Source organism: Amphiprion ocellaris, chromosome 13, assembly GCF_022539595.1.
Source record: "Amphiprion ocellaris isolate individual 3 ecotype Okinawa chromosome 13, ASM2253959v1, whole genome shotgun sequence".
NCBI lineage: Eukaryota > Metazoa > Chordata > Actinopteri > Pomacentridae > Amphiprion > Amphiprion ocellaris.
In genome coordinates this window covers 30,084,165-30,099,351 of record NC_072778.1, presented here as the reverse complement: position 1 = coordinate 30,099,351, position 15,187 = coordinate 30,084,165, and the positions used below count along the sequence as shown (strand labels likewise).

The 15,187-nt window shown below is 37.6% G+C and overlaps 1 protein-coding gene across 3 annotated transcripts in view; it reads right to left on the bottom strand.

Annotated features, from left to right (window-relative positions):
* Positions 1 to 15,187, bottom strand: part of aff2 (AF4/FMR2 family, member 2) — a 221,450-nt gene that overhangs the window by 41,401 nt on the left and 164,862 nt on the right. For 2 of the 3 annotated variants that reach the window (XM_055016689.1, XM_055016690.1), the window contains exons 11-15: positions 6,007 to 6,124; positions 4,992 to 5,097; positions 4,758 to 4,908; positions 4,370 to 4,585; positions 2,330 to 2,534 (exon numbers count right to left, since the gene is read on the bottom strand). In XM_055016689.1, coding sequence (XP_054872664.1) covers positions 2,330 to 2,534; positions 4,370 to 4,585; positions 4,758 to 4,908; positions 4,992 to 5,097; positions 6,007 to 6,124 — 796 coding nt within the window. The remainder of the gene's footprint in view (positions 1 to 2,329; positions 2,535 to 4,369; positions 4,586 to 4,757; positions 4,909 to 4,991; positions 5,098 to 6,006; positions 6,125 to 15,187) is intronic. The other variant, XM_055016691.1, reaches the window with a different exon arrangement.

Sequence of the window (15,187 nt, the reverse complement as noted above, 5' to 3'; positions counted from 1 at the left end):
TGTATTACAGTTGACATTTTTGCTGTTTTTGGGCCTAAAATCAACATGGCCGCCTATGACCAAACACCACATGGCATTTTTACAGAAAGATTCTTCTAAAATATTATATATACAATTGTGTAAAATTGAAAGTTATTTATAAAGATATCGTAGTAAACCTGTTGACATGCGATAAATCCACACTTGACTCACACACTACTTTATATTAAATAACTCAGAAAGCCTTGGAGTCTTTTCTTCAGAAGGAAATGACATCATGTGGAGCAGGTCATGTGATCTGGAATTAACACACTTCCTTGAGAGGTGTTTTTGTAATGGGGAACTTAGTGGAAAGTGATTTCTTTGACATGGATACAATTTGTTATTTTCCATATAAAAACTGATATATTACCAAAAATAAACATCTGTCATGATTATCTCAACTTAATAAAAAGAACACAATCAAAACAATTTTTGAATAAACTCATTTTATTATTGTTTAGCTAATTAGAAGGTGGTTGTCATTAAAGTTGGACAGTTATTTAGTTGACGTTTTAGTGATATCCAGTCATTTTTTATTAATAAGTGATTGTTTCCATAATAAATAATTTTGGAATTTGTAAAGACATGATCATAATGAACATAAATAACATCAGTTTTTTTTTTTTTTTTTAATTTAAAAAAAAAAAAAAAAAAAAAGCAAGATATATCCCATGGACTTCCAAAGTCCCTCAATTATATATTGACCCAGATATCTTTTCATAATTGTATAAGGGAGATTGTCTGGAGTTGGATTATATCACAACCATAATATTGGGATACTGCATGGCTCAGCACTGGGGAAGAATATGTGCTTACTGCCAGACAGAAATACAGTAACTGCCATTATTTAATTCACATTTACAGCAGACTACCTTTGAATCATTGCAATCAAAAACGAATCAATTATTTTCTGTTTATTTTTCAGACAAGGTTGGATGTAATGTTGGAGACACAGAGCAGGAATGTGCTGTAATTTCAAAACCAGACCACCCTTTGGCACACAGAGAAACAACCAGAATCACTGGAAAGGCTGAGTTATGCGGTTTAATTTTATATGCAGTATGTCATGAAATGATGGGGACTTCTTGAGCTATCCACCCGAGAAGTAGGAGTGAGAAAAGGAGGGAAAGAAAGTAGCAAGAAAAACACTTTGTTGAGGTGTGATCTGTCTCTTATATGTTATCACTTTAGTATGTACAAATATGTAACAAGCAGAAATGCAGAGCTTCATTCCTGCTCTTTCTTTTGAAATTATATTAACTTACCTTTGTGATGATGAGCCCATGAGTAACTGAAACAAGATGGATGCTGTAACATTGTAACTATGATTAAACTTGATGTAAATTTGAACTCATTTTTTTCGCTGAGCACACAGACAAGCAGCTGGCATTGTTGGAAAGCTGAAGTTGCGTAGTTTCATTTGATATGTGCCACATCTTATTGCAATAAACATTTCCAAAGCAATTCAACTGAGAAGAAGGGATGTGAATTTGGATGCAGAGTGCAGAGTCTGATGGTAAATATTATTATCGTAATACACTACCGGTCAAAAGTTTGGGCACACCTTCTCATTCAGTGATTTTTATTTAATTATTTTGTACATTGTAGATTAATACTGAAGACATCCAAACTATAAAATGATACATATGGCATTATGCTGAAAACAAAAAAGTGTTAATCTTTAGTATTAATCTACAATGTAGACAATAATACAAATAAATGAAAAGCACTGAATGAGAAGGCGTGTCCAAACTTTTGACTGGTAGTATATATCGTACAATGTAAAAACATGTAATTTTTATGTCATACTGTGTTGATCTGCTGGTGTTTCAATACAAACATGTTGTATTTAAGCCATTTATTTGAAGAAACTCTATTTCCCTTCTCATTAATAAGTAAAGAAGAGTGAGATTTTCATGTGCTGCATTCATTTCCTTGTATAATTTATTGTCCAGTCTGTGCTTTTCTTTTATATATATATATATATATATATATCTCAGTTACATAAAGCCTCTTGATTGAAAGGTTTCTATCTTTCTTTCTTTACGAGTCAGTGATTAACCATATTATTCATAATACATTTTTTATGCTGCATGACTTTGACGAATCATCTACAGACGTTAAGATGAAGTGATCATTACAGGATACATGGACAATGTATTACATATGTGCAGGATTTGGAGTTGAATTGTATTCCAGATGTTTCGGAGTGCAGGGAAACTCTCCTACGGTGCTCAAGTCATGCACTCCATTTGTCAAAACACACACACACACACATGCAAGTATCCGAACCCTCCAGAAAACGAACCTGGTTTACGCTGACAGCAGGTACTGGCACCGGGGTTTGCTGTAGTGCTGCCGGTGGAGCGACTGTGTTGTTGTTTGTGTTGGTAGCACTGCGAGGTTCCTTTCTCGGGGCTGTTTTCCCACTGGGGGGTTTGCTTCGTGGCCTTGCAGGGTTCTGGTGCTCCAGGGAGGGGGGAGGCAACAGGTCCTTGTCCCTGGCTGCAGGGCTGAGGGGGGAGGAGGGGAGAAAATGCAATGAAAAAGAGGAAGCTGGCTTCACCCTTGAGCAAGGCACTGAAGCTCCACCTAGTCGTACACTTGCCAACAGTGGAAGATAATGTTTGTCTCGGAGAGCTCCAGGGGGTGAATGTGTGTTCAAATGAAAAAAAATATAAGACAGCATGAAATAATTGAAAACAGCATGTATTCAGCTGAACTTGTTTGGATGTGGGGAGCTTAAAATGGAAAGAAGGAGGAAGGAGTGATTGAGGGAGAGGAAAATAATAAAAATAAAGCTAGGGAATCAACTTTTTTTGTTTTTTTTCTAATTGGCCTTACATCCAGTTGTGCGCTGAATTTGGCATGGCTTCTACCCAATCTGAGCATTATTTTCCCCCAACAGACATGGGAGTGACAGTCTTCAGTGGCTCAGTGATCCAGTGCAGTCCCTGTTAGCTCTTTATACTACAGTAAGTGGCAGCGTGAGGCAGGCTGGTAAAGGTCCTAACAGTGATTGTAATAGTTTGACCAATAACATACATATAGCATCCTGTCAGTTCTGTCAGCTACAAATTAATAAATACGATTTTTGCATTTATTTTATTCTCTTTGAAATATTTGGTGGAAGTTGAAACACTTTAATGTTTCCCTCCACCTTCTGGTCGTGTTTTCCTACAAAGGAAGCTATGATAAAAAATAGCTGACTTAACTGTGTTGATTCAAAGGGATGAATGCAGACATAAAAGGTCTGCTTGTACATTATAAATTCAAGAGTCACTGGTTTCCAGTGCAGCTTTTGGTTTAATCCTATTTTAAACAAACATTATAGAGAAATGCTGGGACACTTCCTGGTTCGAAAACCATAATATATATGAGGTTGCCAAGCGAAGATCCAACCTTTAATATTAATATTTCAATATATCAGTAACAAAAAAATTAGATTCTCATGCAATTTCATTTTTATGCAGATGATGCTGCACTGATAATTGATATTAAACTATAGTAGATAAGTTCAACAACATGTTGGGTGGCTGAATCAAATATAAATACATAACAAATCAAAAATACAAGGCATTTTGCAGTCTCTTCACTTACTTTCTTTGGACCCTCCCCTTGACCTAGAACAAATGCAATATTCCCTAACAAATCATTCTGTATTACTGAATAAAGATATGCTAAAAGGTCATTCCTGTTACAATCAGTGAATAAATGAACCCGTCTAGATCCGAACTCTGTCAGTACTGATTGGTTTGACCAATGAAATATTTTTATGTCTGAGAGAATTTAAAAAACTATCGGTCTTGCCTCCGCATCTCATTTGTCCTTCTGCAAAATTTGTCATAATATAAAGAAGTTGAAATTATGACAAATATATATGTCTTAAATCAAACCAGGATCAACTTGGACAATATTCCTACATGTTAGAGGCATATGTAACAGCTGTCTCTGAGATTCATATCATCTGGCTTCAAGCAGCAATATCAGCACAGGACAAGTGTCCAGTGTGCTTAACATGCAATAGAGATTAATTAATTAATTAGTGTCTTTAGCCTTGGGGATCTAACAATTTTGCTTCTTTGTCAGGACTGAAAGTTTGCAGTGTTTTGCGTTTTTGCTTGTGTAATAATAATTTAAACTAATTTACCTAAAAACAGTAAATATCATCAATCATCATTTCTCTGTGTATAATGGAAAAGCTGTTGACCACCACCAACAACAAAAAGTTGCTTTAAGGTAATGGTCACCAATGCTTTTGAATTTGAAATGAGTTATAATCAATCTGTACATATGAGATGCATCTCTTTTTACCAAAATGGAAAGAGCCTGTCAGTTCTTCCCTTACCTGTGCTGGTTTGTCCGGCTCCATGTCTGGTTCTGATTATCCTCCACACTGTTTGACCTCTCCGTCCGTCTGGGCTGTTTCTTCCCTGTGGTGTTCCTCCTCGGGGTCGTGACCTCTGGCCCTGACAACAGGCCCGGCGACAGCCTCATCTTCGACCTCTGACCCTCCCCTGAGGCCTTCTGGCTGAGCTTGGCCTTGGCCTTCTCTCTGCCTGGGCTGCAGAGAGAGAAAAATAGATTTTTTTCTTTTATGGCCAGAGACACATTTTTGTCAGCTGCTGCCAACAATTTGTTCACCCATCTGTCAGTGTTTCGTCCATTCATTCATTTATTCAACAGATGTTCTTCAAAAAGTGACTTTGGCAGTGCTCTGCACTTGTAGCGCCTACCAGAAGGTCGCCCTGGTATCCTTGTGCTCGACTGTAGGTGCAGCTGGAACCGGTGTGTTGCTGCTTCCACAGGGTTTGGTCTTGGCAGCCGAACCCACTGCTGGTGCTTCACTCCCTGGAGAGAAAGTCTCCTGAGCTTGGTTGATGGAGCCTAAGCAGTGGACCACAATCATTATTTCCAGTCAAACTAAAGCTACTCAGACACTATGACTTTAAGTTTCCGTATCTACTGACCTGTGCCATGATGCTCTTGCTGTGGGGGAACCAAGGGTTTGGTTTGAGCTTGGACTTTATTCAACCAACTGTCCAGCTGCCATTTGTTAGTAGATGGAGGCTCCGGCTAGAAGAAGAAAACAGCTTCATAAATATATCAGGAAATATACTACATTTCTTTTAGGATGGTCAGACAAAATTTTATCTGGTCATAAACCAGTAGAAAACTCAAGGGAAGTTTCAAATGAAGCTTTAAAGGACAGTACGTCTCAGAATCATAAATCACTGAAAAGTTTTTTCAGTGAAATATGAAAGTAACTATTTATTCTGCTGTAACATAGTCCGCTTTGCATGTTTGGACTGAAGCAGCTCCACTGTCACGATTTTCTTTCTTTTTATCTGCATTTTTCTCTCACTTCCCCTCAATGTGTTTGACTGCATAAGCCTATAAAACCAGGCGGCATTGAGTCATCAAAATAATGTGATAAATAATGATATAATTCGGCTTTCTGCAGTTGGAGTTTTATGACTTTCAGAATGCCGCCGAGAGACTGTGGGAAGAGAGCATTTAATGTACGGTCAGACTCATGGTGAAGTGAATAGTGGTGAATCAGAGGGAATAAAAAAGGCAGTGAAAGTGCATCTGTCTCTTTGCAAAATATAAACAGAACTGGAGAAACTGAAGACGTCCACTAACTCAGTGTGCTTTTTTTTTTTTTTTTTTTTACTGTTGAATGATTGTGAAACTGTTTTTCTGCAGAACAGGCTAATGCTAATTCTAGAAAAAAAGTGGAAAATTAGATTTAATATCTAGTAAAAACAAAACCTTATATGATATATTAGTTCATATTATAGTACTGATTTATTAACATTGCTATTCTGGGATTTTTACCAACTGCACTTATTCATTAAACTTGACTAATTGACAACTCTGAGTCAACCATTCCACATGATCACATTACCCACTGTGTGCACACAGTATCTGGGAATATTCACCTACACACAACAACACAGACACACACAGTTGTTGTCGTACCTCTGGAGTGTTTGTGCGGGAGGCCTGATTATACTCGCTGTCGCTGGAGCTGCTTTCTGACTCGTCGGTGTCAGACTCTGAGCTGCTCTCTGATTCACTGCTGCTCCCCGATGCACCACTGAAACAGAAAGAAGAGAATCAACATGTCACAATCCAACAAAACTAAGCCGGTTCACTCGATACTGAGGGAGCATATTGATGGACACTGTCACCAGAATGTTTCACTCCAAACTTTTACACTCTGGACAGGCGTGTTCACATTCTCCTTTCCTTTTTGGTATTTTAAATGAACCACCTTTCAGCACAATGAAAAAAGAAAAAAAAACAAGGAATTGCTGTAAAATCAGAACACAATATTAACATCTATGCAGATGATGGTCTACTTTATCTTCAAGCAATACATCACCAACAAGTGTAAATCAACCATACTTACTGTCTCAGAAGCTATTTCCTTTCACCAAACAGAGTAATGATATTTACTGCAGGCTACATGAGAGGTTTAATCTTAAACTAAAGTCCTTCTCCGAGAAAAATATGACAAGATTTTAAAATTCTCCACCTTGAGTCAATTATGTCTTTTTATTGATTCCAAACTTTCTACAGCTTTCTGCAAACAATCAGGCACTGAATTCATTTTCTTCTCGACAAAAACTCAAACCTCGCTGCCTATTCCAAATTTAACTTTTCATTGTCAACTTTGGAAGGTAAATTTTCTTACATGCAAAAATATATTAGATTTGAGCTACACATGTAAATATATCTATAACCATAAATAATTATGTTCTTTACTTCAGTATAAGTTCTAATACCACACTGTAAAAGTACTCCAAGTAAAAGCCCGTGTAATTGTTATAGTGTTGATGAAAGTCTGATTAAATCTTCAGATTATTTTGAATTTATTTAGTTTCCAACCGCAACTAATAATTATTTTTGTTATTATTTAATCAACTGATTATTTTTTCTATTCATCTTTTGACTATTTAGCTTGTAAAAGTCCTGAACATAGTTAAAAAATAAGAAAAGGCCTTAAAATGTACCCAGAAAAATTATCAAAGTTGCCTATTTTCTGCCAGCTGACAAACCAATTAATCAACTGATTGTTTCAGCTGTACTTGTATGAACATTTACTCAGGGTACAGTACTTGAGTAAATGTACTTTGGTACATTCCTTCTCTCCATATACTTGCTTCAAAATCCCTCTAAAAATATTTTAGAGGGATTTTGGAGGGATCGTTTAAACCTGATGGACTTCTGTTTATATTAACAACCTACAAATGAAAAAGCCATCAGTGTTAGCTGAGACGTTTGATTCTCTGCTCGTAAATGAAGCCCTGAAGTCTTTTCTGACTCATCTGTCAGTTACAGCCTCAATCAGTGTCAAGGTTATTTAAGGTGCTTGATGGGTCACGGCTTCCTCTCTTTCACCGATTTGTTCTCCGGCTTTGATGTCGAGCTTGTAGCTCCACAGTTTGATTGAGATAAGCTGTAAGCTCAGATGTTTCTTTGACATCTCTATAGAGTGGCAATTAGAGAGCTGGACATCTATTGTATTTATCAATCAGTCAGTCAAACTGAGTTATATAGCACTTTTTAAACAAACCACATGGAAGTACTTTACAAGCAATTGATGAAAACATAAACTTAGAAGCTAAAACACACCAATCAACAAAATACAATGAGACAAAATAGAAGATGGGTGTTAGTAAGATGACAAAGCAATGTAAACTAGCGCACCAAAACAGCTTTTGCCAGTTAATATGTCCTGCTGTAATTATACAGAAGGTATAACTTATATAAGCACATTTTACTTTGAAAAGCCAGCTGTTTCACAAGCCCTGAGCAGTATCTTTTAACTTGTTTGAGCTTTTACTTTGAAAGTGTAGAATAGTGCAGATCAATCAATCAGCTGTGAGTCACTGATCGCAGAATTATATATATTTTTTAAAAATAACACAAACTGCGACTGTGTAAAAACCATAAAAGATTTTAAAACCAGGATTTATATCAGTCATATTTAAAGCTGTATGGCCCATTTAAACATTAGATTTATACTTTTAAAAATGCCAGAGCTACAGGGTTTCAAACATGGCTGGGTTTTGGCAGTTATCTTCCCATTCATTTTAATAGGAATTTCAAGGCAGTTCTATTCGAGTTCGTAAAAATCATATGACGAAGAAGTCTACTACCAGAAGTCACAGCACACAATTACCGACTTCTTTACATCTAATTTGTATGGTTTTTGTAAAAGCTGCAGGATGAGTTAGGCGCCGAAAATCGTGTCGGAAGAATCTATACCAATTAGCCCAAGAAACAGTGGTGTGTCCTTCAAAGCTTAAGCACTGGTACATTTACTTCAATTAAATAAAAAACTATAAACAAGCAATAATGATGAATGATAAAATAAACAGTGCCTATGGTACATGTTTGGTGGAAAGTCACGCTAATATAGTACCATCTCAGTAAAGCTGCTGTTATGTAAGTTAACCACCAGAGGCCTTGACTTGGAAGCAAGTTTAGCATAACCAGGATATGTTTTCATGATCTGGCTTAAATAAACCTGACAGCTGCAGTCATCCGAAGTTGTCACATTTCACCTCGATCAGTCTGAACTTAGCTACAAGTGTGTTCACATTTTTAAAGAAGAAAATCACAAGACAAACAAACTACGACCCTAAACCAAAGAAATTTTTTAAAATAATATATTACAGGGTGAAAGGTACACAGGATAGTCAGGTAACAAAGGAGGTAAGAAACTGCAGACTGTGTGAAAGTAAATTAACATGCTTATCAATAACACCGTCCTAACATTAAAGGCACCAGCAGATCTGACTTATAATTGGGCTGCAATCGTGTATTTTTTGCTTAGATGCTGCCTTTTGCTATGGTGTGTAAGTTTTATCCTTATTCTCTCAGCTCAACTTTTGGTGATAAACACTCTTTGGAGTACATTAAAACATAATAACTCCAACCGGTATGTAGACCTACTGCGACTCTTTTAAGGTCAACAAGTGCAAAGCTTTAGTGCTTTGTCAGTTTCCTGCTTTAAGATAATACAAAGCTCTACAGAAAAACTCAACTGCTTTGCAATTTCTTTCACTCGACAGGAAAAAAAGGAAGAAGCAAGACTCAAGTTCACTCCATTTTGTCTGTCATATCTGTGTTTATATGCACCATAAGTTACCATGGCGATGCACCCATGTAAGAAGTGAACCGTAGTCGAAGCCCTGAAAACTCACAGTTAAACTTGAAGTCACGACCTCAAACTGTGCTTCAGATGCAGGTCTCAGTTCTTAACAGTGTTTTCAAATATACAGAATAGAATAGAATAGAAATATTTTCTGATATCTGAAGGGAAATTTTGTTGCTACAGTAGCAAAGTGACTACCGCTACATTAGAAAAATATTAAATAAAATATAAATATAAAAACAAATACTAAGGTACAAAATGCACAATAAAATATAAAATATACTCTGAATAAAATATACTAAATTGAAAAATGCACCATAAAGTGTCAAATGCTAAATGCTAAAACAGCACATTACTCTCATTTATGCACTGTGTGGATGAGGAAGGTGAAATCTTTTCCACTGTTACCAAAGCAAGACCAAGGCAATTCATAACCTTCTCCTACCACTGCAATTACTGCGACATAACAGCAAACTCTTCAGAAAAAAACAACACTCTAAACTGTATGAATTAAACCTTGTTTTCTGCTCAGTTACGGTTTTATCTCAATGTTGAAAAGGGATAATAATCAAAGAGGTCAAACACCTTGTAGCTCACTAAAAGCTCACTAAAAATGAAGCATCTGATGGAGAATGTAATAAAATGGCTATTAATAAAGGCATAAACACAGTGTTTTGAACCTGCTCAATTGTCTCATCTTCTCTGGTGCTTCAGCTCGGCCTTGTGTTCATCCTCCCCTCCACAGTGCTTTAAATGGCCTCCTGGAGGCAACACACAGCCGCTCGGCCCGACTTAAGAATACACACAAATGCACTTGCGCACGTAGAAATTGCAATTATGTGTAGTGCCTTTGTGTACGTGTGTGTGTGTGTGTGTGTGTGTGTGTGTGTGTGTGTGTGTGTGACAGTGTGCATGTAATTTCAGTTCAAGGCTGCCATCACAGCAGGCACCAATCTGTGTGAGCAGTCAAGCAGCAAATCCATCAACTGTTCCTCAGGCAACACACACACACACACACACACACACACACACACACACACACACACACACACACACACACACACACACACACACACACACACACACACACACACACACACACACACACACACACACACACACACACACACACAGCAACAGTGACAGATACTGTATGAATGCAGTCCCTGTCCTGTTTTTCTTCTTTTATCATTACTCATCTATTCTCTGTCTCTCCTTAGATTCTGTCTTTCAATTTCAATTAAATTTTCACGTCTGTTCGCTCTATTAGCGTTCCATTTGAAACAATATTGGCAAAATGTCGAGTGAAACCTTTGTGCATGTTTGTGCATGAGTGTGTGTGTGTTCTTTATGCAGACTCTACTTGCCACTTGTGTGTTTGGGCGACGTACTAAAGCAGCTTCAGACAACATTTTGATCTAATACAAGTGATTTCACTAAACAATGCAACCTACAGAGAATCGCAATATGTTTTCTTCATTTTCTTCTAAGGTTTTCATGCCGGTGCCTGGCTGTAAAATCACAATAAAACAAGAAATGAGCCAGAGATATGATTCTCAATTAACTATATTTTCCCCCTTCTTGTTAAATTCAGCTTTTTCTTTTAGCAGGAGACTTTGAATTTCCACTGTGCTGTGACAGCTGTGTACATAGAGTTTAATGTCAGGATCATCAGATACCCTTTATTATGCCCCTGGGGGAATTTATTGATGAGGCAGAGTGCTTTCAAACAAAAATTAGCTGTATATCACAGCAGGCAGGGCAATTAAATACAACAGGAGTGTCAAAGACAGCGCTGTAAGAGCTGTAAGAGTAATATCTACCACATTAAGTAATGATTGTAGTGCCACCATCAATGCAAGTAGCTGGAGTTTAAAGTATTAATTTACTGTTACTGGCCCCTGGCAGGCAGCATGATGAGCTATAAGCAAGAATAACATATTATCATCTTACAGGCTAATATACTTTTTAAGCAATTATTTTTGGGGCATTTTTGTGCTTTTATCAACAGAGAGACTGGACAAGAAAAATGGAAATATTGGGGAAGAGAGCAGAGAAAAGACAGTTGCCTGTTTATACAATAGGGCCATTCCAGAACTGGAGGACATTTTACGTCCCACCTATCAAATTTCAAATAATCAATGTACAAAATACTACAACATGCAATTGTTGCGTAAATGTACTTGTCCTGAGACCAAATCTGAAAAAAATGGGAGAAAAGAATGTTTGAAAATATTTTTAAAATACAAAATAAATCTGGAGCTCCCCCTAAATGCCAAAAAGATATTTTTATTTTTGCTTTTCTTCTCTACTGTTTTCCATCAGTCAGTTTGTCCTCTTGGTCAGCAGTAACAGCTAACTAAATATCTAGCTTCTACTGCTGAGAAAAAGCTAACATTAGCATGGATTAGCAACCCTGTTACTGTGATTAGAGTAGGGTTAGCAAACAACTAATAAAACATGGAATAATAATGGTACCATTGATGTGTAAGCTGAGCCAATCAAGCCTTTGATAGTTTATTACCTATTATTGATGAATATGAAGCAGAAAATTGTAAAAGAGAAGGTTTATTTTTTAAAAATTTTGAATACCAAATGTCCTCTAATTGTAGAATGACCTAATAGCAGACAATATTCATTTTTTCACACTGAGTGATCGTTATTGTCATTTGATAAATATAATTCCAATATTCGCTCCACTATTTGCTCTATTTTTGTCTCCACCAAAACTCAGGCAAATATTTGGCTCTATTGAAGCTTAAAGCTCCCATTTCTTCTCTTGCTAACTTTGTCTGTTGTTTGGTGCTATTAGTCAGTGTACAGAGGCTTTATCTGTGCTTTATAGCTAAGAATACCTGTGTGGGAGCATAAGGAGTAAGAATGAACCAAAACAAAAAGCTGAAAGAAGCTAAAACATTCAAAGGAGCTCTGCAGCTTTCAGAGGAAGATAATTCTCTGCAAAATTATTACTAAAAGAGACATCTTTCATATTAAATACGTATATTATCTACTACAGCAGGCAACACTGCCATATGCAGATATGGATATTTAAAGTTTTAGCAATGAACTGTAAACAGGCTGTACCCAAATCTCTCATTCATTCACTACTTCTTATACCATAGATACTACATGGTTTACCACCATTACTACTGTAGGTTACTTTATGTTCAGCAGTAAATTGACACTGATCAATAATGTTACATCACACACTGATCAATCAATTTTATGTCATCCTGACAGAATGATATTTTTCCTCAGCTATAAAACTGATAGCAAAAACCAGTATTTAGACTATGGACACCGTTTTACTCCATTGTCGGAGTTCTCAGTTGCTAATTCATATTCACTTATTTAACTGCCAGACGGTGAATAGGCTACTATTGTGAATATGTTAAAAGTATTTGTGTATTTACTGTAATTTTAGACAAAATAATCTGCTGATTAACCAGTTGCTTGTTGCTGCTCTAAATCTCTTGAACATAATCTTGAATTTTTCCTATTTGTCCATTATCAGTGCAGTTTTGGGCAGCAGGATTGTTTCTAAAATACAACATCTCTCTACACTGGACTATAAAGTATGTGTTGTGCCTATTAGCTGCTATAGCTGTCTGATAAGCAAGTGGGATGTAATCTGACAAATGATGTGCAAAAACAACAGATATGACAATTCTTGGATGAGGATTGTCAAACATTGTTTCAGTCGCTGTAGGCAACAGCCTGTTTTTGCACGGATTACTGGAAGACCGAGGTAGCGAAGCCAGACAGTTGGTGATAGCAGACATATCCTGGACTTGTGTCTAGGTCTACTTTTTATGTCCCTTATTGCCTTTAAAGAATCTTTTGATGTGCGACTATAAAGAACCCAGAGTGCTGTGTGTGAGTCAGCAGCAGTTCTCTCTTGCAGAGGAGACTCATTAGTATTATTGATTCAAATCCAAAAGATCCGGACTGTGGCGCAGCTACAGTATGTTACTTTTTATTCATCTGAGGAACGGACAACTTTTTGAATAGACAACTGGGGCCGACATTTTAATCAGGTTTCTGCGGTTGTGAACAGCAGCAGCAGCATTCAAATGTTCAAAAACAGTAATTTCACTATAACTTAAGAAACACCAAGATCATGAGACAAACCCCCCCTAATGACTACAACAAAGTCATGCTTTGGGGATTTTTCATACTCGGCAGCCCAGTTTCAATGGTGCGGTTTCTCTTAAAGTCAAACAAAGTCACCTCCTGGATTTTTTTTCTCAGTTCTACCAGTAATTTTGGCAAACTTAAATAGATATTTTAGGAAACTATTGAGAAGGTAGGATTCATGAATAACCCCAAAACAGTATAGACCTCTCAAGCCTATTACAGAAGATATGACTTCAGTATCTTCAATGCCTGGCTGCATGGTGGCTAAGTGGTTAGCACGTTCGCCTTGCAGCTAGAAGATCCTCTGTTTGCGTCCCGGCCTTCCCAGGATCTTTCTGTATGGAGTTTGCATGTTCTCCCAGTGCATGTGTGGGTTTTCTCCGGGTTCTCCAGCTTCCTCCCACAGTCCAAAAACATGCCCAGGTTAACTGATATTTCTAAACTGACCATAGGTGTGAATGTGATTGTGATTGTTTGTCTCTCTGTGTAGCTCTGCAATAGACTGTTACCTGTCCAGGTGTCCCCTTCCTTCACCCTAAGTCAGCTGGGATAGACTCCAGCCCCCCATGACCCTAATGAGGATTAAGCCCTATATAGATAATGGATGGATGGATGGATGGATGGATGGACGGATGGATGGACGGATGGATGGATGGATAGATGGACGGATGGATGGATGGATGGATGGATGGATGGATAGATGGATGGATAGATCTTCAGTGCCTTCATCACAGCACCAAACCCTGCCAGGTCCCATGTCCATTTCCCAAAAATGGTTGGATGCTCATGATGAATGCAAATGTGAATTTTCAGGGAAACATAATGAGTCATTCTGAATAATCCTTTAGGGACCATGATTATTTGTGCAAAATCCATCCAAATATTTGAGATATTTCTGTCTGTGGTGGATCAGCCAACTGGCCGACACACTTTTTCATCCCGGGAATCATGATAATAGTTCCTATTCATAACTTTCATTCAGTAATATATCATGCACAGATCAGCAACAACATTAAAACCAACAGGTTAAATGTTTCCTCCAGCAGGATAATGCCGTTAACCTCTGAAACTGCTTAGGAATGGCTCAAGGAACACGGCAAAGATCCCAAGGCGTTGACTTGACCTCTAAACTCTGCAAACCCCTAACTAATGAAGTATTTGTGGGATCCAGTCCACTGAGTATTGACCTCACAATACAATGGATGCAAAGGATTCACTGCTAACATCTATGACTGTTTTAGCAACATGAAGGGAACCTATAAAATATTCTGCAGCTGGATTCAATGTTGTGGCTGCACTTGTTTTTACTGGAGAATAATGATTATCTGGGATTCTGCTCCACTTCAGCCAGATTGATTAGGAGATGGCATGCAGACGGTCTACAGTTTATCACAGATACTGTCCAACTGTTTCTCTTTCTGCCACCAAAAAAACAACAACAAAAAACATTTGGAGGATGCTTTCATCTAAAGCACCTCATTGTTTGATGAGTGCCTACATTGTAACTCCAGGAAACAAATCACTTCCCCTGGTGGGCTAGCCCACATTGTCGATAAGACATTTGGCAGGAAATCAAGGTGAGAACAAACATCAGCTGAGTGTCTGCTGCACAGAAGAGCACTGTTCTCACTTGTCATTAGTGCTGGATAAGAGAGGATTTCTGGGAGCGCTGGGCTTCGCCTCGTATGAGTCCCTCTGCAGACTGAAGCAGTGCACGGAAAAATGAATGATTTAAGTCCGTCGGTATGATTTTTGGTTTTTTTTTAATCCGCTGTCTTGCTATTAGACGTTTACAACATGAAATTGTCTTTTATGTCATGAGAGAAACTCTCCAAAAGGCTGTGCGTAATAGACCAA